At 44.0% G+C, this 10,950-nt stretch overlaps 1 protein-coding gene across 1 annotated transcript in view; it reads right to left on the bottom strand.

Moving 5' to 3' along the window:
• Positions 1-7,703: 7,703 nt before the first annotated feature.
• LOC147302712 (NACHT, LRR and PYD domains-containing protein 12-like) overlaps positions 7,704-10,950 on the bottom strand; it is a 172,991-nt gene continuing 169,744 nt past the window's right edge. Inside the window, exon 8 of the mRNA XM_086283591.1 lies at positions 7,704-7,881. Coding sequence (XP_086139717.1) covers positions 7,704-7,881 — 178 coding nt within the window. The remainder of the gene's footprint in view (positions 7,882-10,950) is intronic.

Below are 10,950 nucleotides of genomic sequence, written 5' to 3'. Positions count from 1 at the left end.
TGTTTGTGAGTTTTCCATAGTTCTGTTTTACACTTAATTGTGCCGAGGCTGCAGTGCATTATGTCTGTTTTTAAGCTGCACTTTAATTAAATGTAAATGACAGTGTAAATTGTTGTTTAGGACAAAGAGGACCGCTACATGAGCCTTCATCGGCAAAACATCGATGTCTACCAAACTATCTCCTCCGGTCGCCTTCATCATGATGCTGAGGCCACTGCATGTCACAGTCATGTACAATAATAATCAGAGATGGAGTTTTTATCCTGACTACGTGATCTATAAAACTATGATGCTAGACATGCTATCTATAAAAGACACTGACATTTTAACTTGCCAGCATCATGTGTACTGTTAGTTTGTTTTGCACTGAAAAAAGAGAAAAATATTAACGTCCAGTAAAACTTGTAATGATGTTGTGAATGAATTGCCTTAATTCATGGCTTTTAACACCATTTAATTTCTGTTTTTTATCTGGTTTGAACGTTGAAAATCCTGCCACTTGGCTCTGTGGCCTCTGCGATCATTATGGTTTTTGCTATACTGGTCCACTTGATTACTTCCCCTGCCGGTGGCGGACTCCCTCAGGTATCGGTGCGTTGGTGGTTCTTTGTATCTGGGGGTGGGCGTCCGGGTACACACCGGCTCACTCCTTGGCGGCCGCTTATTGGGGCTCGCTCGGGCCACTTTGGAGGTGGGGTGCCCCCGGCCTCTCGGCCTGGGGCTCGGTCACTCAGGCACAGCTGGCTGCCGGCGGAGCTCACGGGCGCGTCACTGCAACTCCCCCTGGCTTCTGCTCCGCGGCTGCTGAATGAGCCCTCATCTGGGACTCTCCTCAGCTCTTACTGGGACAGTGGCGCGGCTGCCCCTCTGTGGGTCTTCCTTGGTCTCTTGTGTTCTGGGGGCCTCTGGATGTCTGGAGTTTTGATCTCCTCCATACCTGCTTGATACCATAGAGGACAGGGCTGTGGCTCCCCACACTCTCTAGCAGATCATTACATGGAGAAACCTTTGGAATGCAAGCATGCTGATCCACACAGGTATGCACACAGGTGTACACATGGGTATTCACAGATGCGGACTACAGCTTTCTTGGCTGCTGCCTCAAAGCACACTGTGCGCTGTCTATCTTGCGTGCTGCACAATATCGTTTATTATTTAGTAACTATTGATATCTATGACTAGCTAGTTTATTGTGATGGTGCTTTTTTTTTTAATTATTATTATGTTGCTCTTTGTTGTTTGCTGTCTCCCCTGTTTTTTTTGTTTTTCTTTCTCTCCATACAGGTGACCCTGGAGTTTTTTTTTTGTTTGTTTTTTTTTTCTCTCTTCCCCCCCTTCTCACCGTCTCTTCTCCCCTTTGGTTTTCTTTCTTCCTCTCCCCCTCTTTCTTTCATTTTTTCCCCCTGTCCTATTAAAAAAAAAAAAAAAAAAAAAAAAAAAAGGATGACAAAGGATGAACTGAAGCTCCGCCATCACGTGATGTCACATGCTGCTGTTTCTGATGTCACTTCCAGAAAAAAAAAGAAAAAAAAAAGAATTTGATTATGATTTTATTTTATTTTGAGTCATTAGAATCAGAACGGGGGTCAGGAAAGAAGAAAAAAGATAAGCTGGGGAGAAAGTTAACAGAAGAAGAGGGAAAAATAGAGAAGAAGAGAAATAGATGGAGAGGAAGAGAGAAAAAATACTGAAAATCTATTTCATCATCTGCTGAAAAACACAAGGAAAAACCAACACAGTGGGGAACCCACAGCAACAACCAATAATATGCAGTAAGTAGGCTAGTAAGTAGTAGTAAATAATAGATATTAAATGTTACTGAGCAGTAAATGGGCCCAGAGGGCCGAGACCTGAGGGCACCCCACCCGCAGCACAGGCCCAACAGAGCCAGGGGGCCGGGCCCCACCGAGCAGCCGCCCAGAGTGAGCCACTAAACACAGAGAACCACTAATGCACTGTGGGTGGGGGCACCAGCTACTGGCAGGAAGTGTGGTGGGGGGAAATAATACGTGACTATTTTTATGTGGAGTGGAATTAAACTGCCATAGAATATGCTTGTGGTGGATTTGACTCAACACAAGCGTATTGTCAAAGTGTTCTTTGGCATGCATCGAGACAGTTTCTCAGATACTGAAGTGACTTGAGCAGAGCCAGTTAAAGCCTACTGTGCTTGAGTGGGCAGCTCAAGTTTCCACGTGGAAGGTTTAGTGAGACAAAGACAGGAAGTTAAAGCTGCTGACTAATAATCTGCAGGTTCCTGATTTGAGTCTCTGTTAAGAGGATGGTGTCTCTGAGATAATTGCTTTTGTGCATCGATAAATAAACAGGGAAATAAATGAATAGAAAAAAGCATCCGAGCGGATGTGCACCGATGGTGTGCCCACTGGTCTTAAAGTGCCTTTGCGCCCCTTACCATTTATGGAGGTCCCATTTGGGCACATTGGCTTGGACCTATAGTGTACATGGATATTGCTTTGTATTAGTTCTGGTACATTATACAACACAATAACATGATGCAGTGCTGCTGTGCACCATTTCTGCAAAGAGTGTGGTGCAAGCAAGGAAGATAAGATAACTCTTGCACAGTCATACCTAGTGCAATAATACAACAAAATTGGAAACTGTCCCACCATAACACAATCATTTAGATACAATACTGGACTTTGTTTACATGTAACTGCACAAATAGAATTTAGAAATGTAATTATTGACAAGAGTGAACAACCACTTATAATGTAATCTACAGCTGTGACCAAACAGCTAGATAGAGAATCAGAAGTGTTGTGTTTTCTACAAAGTTTGCTGTTTCAGTGAGAGTCATATGTCATATCATTTCAAACAGTGGCGATCCAGTAATGTTGTACAAACGAGTAAGACTAACTATAGACTTTAGCCAAAGTTGTTAAGTTAGCTAAAGAGTTGGGATTGTGTGTAAGGCATAAATAAACCTAAAATGCAATGTTTTGGACGTTCTTTGGCACATTTCCCTGCTGTAGGGGTCTCTGCAAGCATACGGGGCTCTGAGAGGGAACAAGATGACAACGAGGAATTCTACTGGAAATAGGGTTGCCAACTTCCTGAAAAATAAATAAGGGACACCTCGTGGCCAGGGCCAGGCGACCCAGTTGTCTTCACCCTTCCCAGTGTGGTGAATTTTCTAGCTCTTTTTTTTAACCATTTGACTTGAAGTTGATTTAAGTAGATATGTTCTACTTAAATCCTATTCTGTTCTTTGTGATATGAACACATGTGAAACAAATGATCATTTAGCCATTTATTTTTAGCTCAAAATGACAACATTAACACAGTAAAACAGGTCTCTTTCTTAAACAGAAGCCTGTCATGCTTAACTTTTGAGAATATAAGTAAATCTTTCTTTAAAAGCACTCTGTCCTGCTTAACTTAAAATAATAGAAAACAATAGAAAGAAAAATATTCTTGTAACAGTGCACATTTAGTGCATTTAGTACAATTGGCTTCAGTTGAGGTATTATTTCAGCTTTTCTAATGCTAATCAGCTGCTCCTGTTTGTAAACCCGCCTGTTCCCATGATTACGCATCTTAACTCATCATCATTATTCATCTATGTATTACTTTTATGTATTAGTCATCTATTTGTTGTAATCATCTATCCTTGCAGTTGTTTCTTACACAAAATAAGTTATATTATCACACTTCTGGCCACATAGCGCTGATATTCACTGCACATGCCCATATTAACTTTTTCCAGCCAGGTGTTTTCCTTTTCCCATTCTTCCCTTTCTCTGAGGGGAACAAACATTGCTGCTCTAATGCTGGGCTCACACTGTGCGGTTTTAGGCCCATTTTGAGCCGATTTTTGAGTCGTGCGACCGTTTTGGTGATCGGACCGTTTTTTGGCCTTCGTCGTGCGTCGTGTAGTATACGTGGGGTAACGAGAAGCGATTAACACCTCGAGCAGCTCCCGATCATCAATCGCTCGTGAGCCGCTCACACTGCTCACGCGCAAACACGTAAACGTCGGTGAAAAAGACGGAGCAGCACGGCTGTGCAGCGTGTGATCTGGACACAAGCGATGGAGGCACAACTTGTAGAACTTTGGAAAGCTCATCCGAGCCTTTTCGATGTGGCATCACAAAATTATCACGACCACAACAACCGTGAAAATAGTTGGATTTACATGCTGCTCAATCACAGCTGCCTGATCAATGTTTTTCATTAGCAATTTAGCAAAGTTGATGGTGGTGGTGTGTCTGTGTGAGTGAAAGACAGAGAGCGACAGATTTTCTGTTATAACCTTCATGTTATGGAGGCACAGTGTGAGCACTCAGGTCGCATCAGAGCATCGGGCCGTATAGTGTGAGACCTGCATCGTGACCTACCAACTTCTAACCCCTGCGAGTCAATCGTGCAGTTTGAGCAGGAGCTGAATAACGTGACTGAAAAAAAAAATCGCACACTGTCATAAAGCTGGGCAAACAGTGTGCGATAAGTGTGCTGTCAGCTCATTGGTCACAAAGCAGGAGAGGGGCTGGGAATTATGTTTTCAAACAAAGTGTTAATTCCATTAAAAGTTATAGACTACTTTTGAGTCTCACTGTATTACGGGACAAAGTGCGTCCCTTATTAGCTCAATACGGGACGTGTACTTTTGTTTCTAAATACGGGACAATTCCGTATTTTAAGGGACGGTTGGCAACCCTAACTGGAAACAGTCGATCATGTCTGTTAAAGCTGAATTCAGGGCAAACTAAGCTAAATTAGTGTTTTTAGCTAACAGCTACAATAAGCATAAAAGTTACTGTTGGGCTGTTATTTGTTAACAGGGGCGATTTTAGCCCATTTTGGGCTGCAGCAGCATAAAATCCTCAGCAGGCTGGGTAAGCTTGCGTGAGCTCTCTGTGGAGGCTGTTGCAGCTGAGATGGCTCACCCGAGCAGTGCAAACTTAGTTACCTTCAAGGCTCCAGAGTCAGCTGAGGTCAGCAGCTCAGCCTCTGGGGAGGTTACAATCCCTGGAACAGCCAGGTCTCTACAACCAGAAACAGTCTTTGCATGTGCAGCTTCAGAACCAGACTTGAAGTTCCAGTTAGTGTCCGATGTCCCAGAAACACTCAGGTGCTCACTGAGCAATCTCTTGAGGCCAACACTCAGAAAATCAAACAGTCTTTGAGCCTTTGTGGGAACATTTATCGTCTCTGCTGGAAAGGTGGAAACATCTGGGAGATGCAGCCTTAACACACTGGGCTTCACAAGTCCTTGGAGGCAGCTCACTAAACTCAGGGATGCAGACAAAATCAGCACTTGCAGGAACACAATGTGCCCTCTCACAATGAGCTTGGAAGCATAAACTGAGTTTTCCTCACTGACTGTTTCAGACAGGATTGTGGGAGCAACACAAAAAGCAGCTTCAGCTGGAAACACACAGTTTAGTGTCTTTGCTGCTCGCTTTAAGTCACAATAAACAAGAAACTCATTGTGTCTCATGTCAGAATCACTCATATACAGGAAAGGAAGAGGCGGAGCTTATTTCCTGCAGGGAGAGGTTAGCAGTCTGTGTCTTTCTCATTTCTGACTCCTAAAGAGCTGAAAAACACAGGCTGTTATTGGCTGGCTGACACTGGGATTAATGTCCTTGAAGCCAGCAGTCTTTAATGTCCAGCTTCAGAACGGGCAGGTGAAAAACAGTCCTTTATGTCCTCTGATGTTCAATAAACTGTCCTGATTACTGAGGGAGCAGAGAAAGTGTCTCCATCACTCACCACAGCTGGATGCTCTGAAATCCTGGAATCCAGCTGTGGAGAGGAGCGCCGGCGGCGTGGACGCAGTTTAGTAATCAGGGAACGGGAGAGGAGGGAAACACAGCTGGGACCAATTACACACAAGAGACAGGAAACAGTAACACAGGACTGTCAAAGTAAAACAGGAAATATAACAGAGTCCAAAGTAAGGAGACGTGGGACACAGTGAAGACACAGAAACAGAAACCAGAACTATAATCACAAAACAAACTCAGAAACATAAAGAGTGAATCAGCTGATTCAGTGTTTGTGACAAAAACATGGATCCTGGTTAATAACTTTTATTTGTTTGTTTCTGTATTATTTTGTGTATCGTTCTTATGAGCTGTTTTGTCAGTGAAATATTATTTCATTGTTTTAAGCTTTTTGTTGACTTTGAAGTGCTTAAGTTGATATTTTTGAACATTTAATTTGTTCGATTATTGTCGAGTCGATAAAACTGTCAAACGCACAGCTGCTTCCAGCACGGCCGGAGGAGAGGTGGCCGAGCAGACGCACAACACACACAGCTCACAGGTTTGCATTTCTAGATATTGCAGATGTTGCAGAAATTGAGAGTAAAGAACTCAGAGATCCAGCGCTGTCTCCTGCCCCTTATTTATACACCACAACACAACGACAGGCGTAACTCACACAAACGGGTAACATGAGGCTCAGATGCTTTGGACGTGTTCACATATACTGGACACAGAATGATGAAGATGGAGCTGCAGGAAGGAGGAAAAGAGGAAAAACACAGAAAAGATTCACAGATGTGGTGAAAAAGGACACGACAGCTTCTGTTTGTTAGTTTGGTTTTTCTTTATTTGGTAAAGATTCAGAAATAAAGAGAAGATCACATGTTGGAATATTATATTAACGTTCTGTAATTACAACAAGTTGTAAAATCTTTCCAGAGTGAGACAGAGACTGTGCAGAGACTGTAGAAGGACAGAGCAGCAGCAGAGCAGTCCAGATACACTGATGATCCTCTGTCAGATCCAGAGGGACACACAGGGCTGATGCTGGACTCTACATTGTGTCTGACAGTGGAGCTGTTCTCAGAGCAGTTCACTCTGCAGCACTGACAGTCATCTGCACTTCATTCCTCTGTCAGTCACTGCTGGATGAAGCTCTCCTCTCCACCTCCCAGTAACATGGCCCAGTCAGAGCGTCTCTACACACAAGCTGCTGCTGCTTCAACCTCTCTGGATCATCAGGACACAGCTGCTCCTCTCTCAGCACACACACCGTCCTGTTTACCATCATCACCTCCTGCAGAGAGAAGGAGGAAGAGCAGAGGAGATAAACGAGTGTTTCCAGAGACTCTTCATCAGCTGTCAGTCAGTGATGCAGCACATCCAGTATAAAGAGCAGCAGGGACGTCAGTGCTGGGACTGTACTAGGACTCATTGTTGCTTCACTTTTTCTAATCTTTGGATTTTTATTGAAGTTGCTGAAAATGTTTTTCCCTCCTAGTTTGAGTTTGGACTTTCATTCATTAGAAGAACCTTGGTGTGTCCACTCTGAGCTCTGTAGGAACCCCAACAACAAGCCCAACAATCCAGATGGACGGTTCCAGCTGTTAACTGGAGGAATTCCATCCAAACATCTGCTCTCACTAAATTCTTCCTCACCTACAGACTGTGTTCTTCACTGCTTTAAACTTGGAAATCAATGCAGTCATTGGTCTGCGTGCTGCTTTGTTCAGAGAGCTGATTGGCTGTTGACAGTGTTTGATCAGAGCGTGTCAGCCGTTACTATGGTGACCATAAAGGTGAGAAACAGGAAGTGTTTGTGTCCAATCCTGAAGCCTGTCACCGTTCTCCTCTCACAGCTTCACTGAGAAGCTGCAGCTTTACAGGAAACACTGGATCTTTGTTTCATACTGACTGTGTTTAGTACAATACTGCTGACAGCACCACCCACTCACTCCATCACTCTACTTACACCAGAGTCTCCAGTCTGTAGTCTGGACTCTTCTTAAGATCAGACAGCTGCTTCACATCTGGATCCTTCAGGTTGTTTCCCCACAGGTTCAGCTCTCTCAGATGGGAGGGGTTGGACTTCAGTGCTGCTGCCAGATAATCACAGCTGATCTTTGACAAACCACAGTCCCACAATCTGTATAAAGAATGAAAGATGTAAGTTTATTAGACAAAGTGCTTGAAATCATTCAGTGTTTCATCATCTGTTCAGAGCTGAAGAAGGTTCAGAATGTAGAAGTTTAGAAAATGGAAACTCCAAACAGCTGAAGCCAACAGGAAGCAGCTTCAAACAGGAAACTGTGCAGAGTTTCAGACTATATGTCCTGATGCAGCCAGTTGGATTTTGGAGATTTGAATCTCTGTTCTGTGACTAAGTCCTTGAATCATTTCTTCCAGTTGGTCCAACACAAGGGCGCAGATTTGTTTTAGTTATTAGTTCACAGAGGCTGTTAAAATTATACGTCTAACATTAAAATGTTGGTGACACAATAATTTCATCCTAATGGTGCTGACATATTCATAGGGTTAATTTTTGCGACAAAATGTCATGAGGTAGTCATTATTTTGCAAATATCCACCTTGTAGTGCAGTTTGCACAAATTGTTTTAAAAATGCACTCACCCTACAAACATTACTGATGAGTCAAGATCTGCACAAAGTGACAGACACACTGAAGCAGCTCCACATTTTATTCTTATTGTCATGTATGTCCTATTTGTCAGGTGACAGAAGAACCAACACAAAGCTCAGAGAGCAATGGTGACACAAGATCACAGGTGGAATTGGATGATGACTTGTTGGTTCATGACTGTATTTGAAGCACATGTGTGACTGCATGTATGTGGAATGTCTCACTGTTATTTATCAGGTGACAGAGGCAGCTCTGCCATGTTGTAGCTCAGAGGTGAAGAGTAGGGGTGGGTTTTTATAATCGATTCATCGATTAAAATCGATTCTGGCTTGGATAACGTAAAATCGATTCATTAAAATCCTGAATCGATTTTTTAATATAAATTTATTTTGTCCGAAATGCCAGAATCTCTGGTGACATCTCACAAAATTTCAAGAACCACCAAACAGTTAAGACAGTAAATGAGAGCAGGTACAGGGATTCTGCACATAGACTTAAACACACAGCACGACCCACGGATCAGAATCAGTTAGATGTCGCCTTTCTCACTGAAAGCCGACAGCTCGCTGATCCAGGTCCGCGCTTTGTGTTCACGCCCTTTATGCGCTGATTCTAAAGCTGTTAGTTTGATCTCTCTCCAAACAATATTGACCGAACCAGCAGCAAAAGAATGGTAAATGGCCTGTATTTATATAGCGCTTTACTAGTCCCTAAGGACCTCAAAGCGCTTTACATATCCAGTCATCCACCCATTCACACACACATTCACACACTGGTGATGGCAGCTACATTGTAGCCACAGCCACCCTGGGGCGCACTGACAGAGGCGAGGCTGCCGGACACTGGCGCCACCGGGCCCTCTGATCACCACCAGTAGGCAACGGGTGAAGTGTCTTGCCCAAGGACACAACAACCGAGACTGTCCAAGCTGGGGCTCGAACCGGCAACCTTCCGATTACAAGGCGAACTCCCAACTCTTGAGCCACGATCGCCCCAAGAAGATCCAAACGCTTCACATAAACATCGTCATGAATTCACTCTTTTACTGTTTTGCTTCCATTGCGATGCGCAGCTCTCTCTCTCTCCCTCTCTCCCTCTTGGGAGTCTTGGACATGTGTTGTGGCTCCATCAGGGGAGCTTCTAAATGTGATGTGATGGCCCCTCTGGCTCTGTCAGGTCACAGCACTGAAGAGAGCTCAAACTGGGCACACAGCTGTTCCAGTCTGGACCAAAGACTCTATACTGGGACTGAGGGACTGCTTTGACTGCACCCACTGGGACTTTTGAAAGGCTCATGTTCTCACTTAGATCATCGATTTCTACTGACATTTCTTTCTGGGAAAAATGGGGATTACTTTGGAAACAGGAAGTATTTTCCCCAATAAGCAGCCCTGGATTAGTAAATCACTCCAACATGTTCTCAGGCAGAAGAAGCTGTCTTGTTATGAGGGAGAGAAGAAAAAGATTGAGGCACAGAAACCTGTTGAAAGAGAGATAAAGCAGCTAAAATCAGGTGTAAAAGTAAAGCAGAGGATGAGCTGAATAAAGGACACTCAAGGCTGGCTTGGAAAGGAATGAAGTCCATGGTGGGGATGCAGAACAAGGAGCAAAGATGAATGTGATGCTGAATCAGCAGAAGACTTGGACTCATTTGATTCCAGCTTTGATATCATTGATTTCAATGAAGAGCTTTGTGATTGTAGCAAAGGGCTGGTAGCTCTGAGAGTCCCACTGATGAGGTGTTTGTGTGGAAATCTCTTAGTGGGACCAAAGAGAGAAAAAGCCCTGGTCCTGATGCTGTGGGAGGGAAATGATTGAAGTGTGCTGTGAGGAAGTGACTGGGAGATTTTCACACATTTTCCAGTCCTCCTTGGAACAACAGGAAGTTCCCAGCATATGGAAACAAAGGTTAAGTGTCCTATGGCACTCAGTGATGATGGTGCTGTGGCCCCACCACCTCCACCTCTTTGTAAAGGAACTAACTGTAATCTGAAGCTTCAAATGGAACTAAGACTTCCTCCACTAGGTGGCAGTGTCTGATGAGAAAGTGTTAGTGGAGCTGGCCTGGAGTCAGAAACAGGAAGATGCAGGATTTGGGCTGAAATGGGCAAAAGTGGTTAGCACTAGTGCCTTAGAGCAAGAAGGTTGTAGGTTGAAGCTTGTTGGTCAGCTGGGCCTTTCTGTGGAGGTTGGATGTTCTCCCACAGTCCAATGAAATGCTGCTTAGGTTCATTGGTGCTTCTACATTGGCTGTAGGTGTGGATGTGAGGGAGTGCTTCTCTGTCGCTCTCTGTTGGCCCTGTGATGGACTGCTCACCTGTGCAGGTGGACCACGCCTCTTGCCCTATGACAGCTAGGGCACAGGCTGCAGCCCTGTGAGCCTAAGCTGAATAAACAGTTAGCAAAAATGATCCATAGATGGCCTGAAATCCCCCAGTTAGCAGTTTGGTAGATAGCTATGACATGCTAATCCCATCCAGCAGCTGTATTCTACCTGTAAGCTGATCCCTGCTGAGCCAAAGCACTTTTTCATATACAAATTACAACCTTTAATAGAAACCTATTGGTCAGCAT

The sequence above is a fragment of the Aulonocara sp. 'chitande type north' Nkhata Bay genome, linkage group LG23 (genome assembly GCF_057382095.1).
Source record: "Aulonocara sp. 'chitande type north' Nkhata Bay isolate Kocher_YH1m ecotype deep benthic linkage group LG23, A_spYH_male_GT1.1, whole genome shotgun sequence".
NCBI lineage: Eukaryota > Metazoa > Chordata > Actinopteri > Cichliformes > Cichlidae > Aulonocara > Aulonocara sp. 'chitande type north' Nkhata Bay.
The sequence above is the reverse complement of the archived record's forward strand: the minus strand, read 5'-3'. Positions and strand labels throughout refer to the sequence as shown.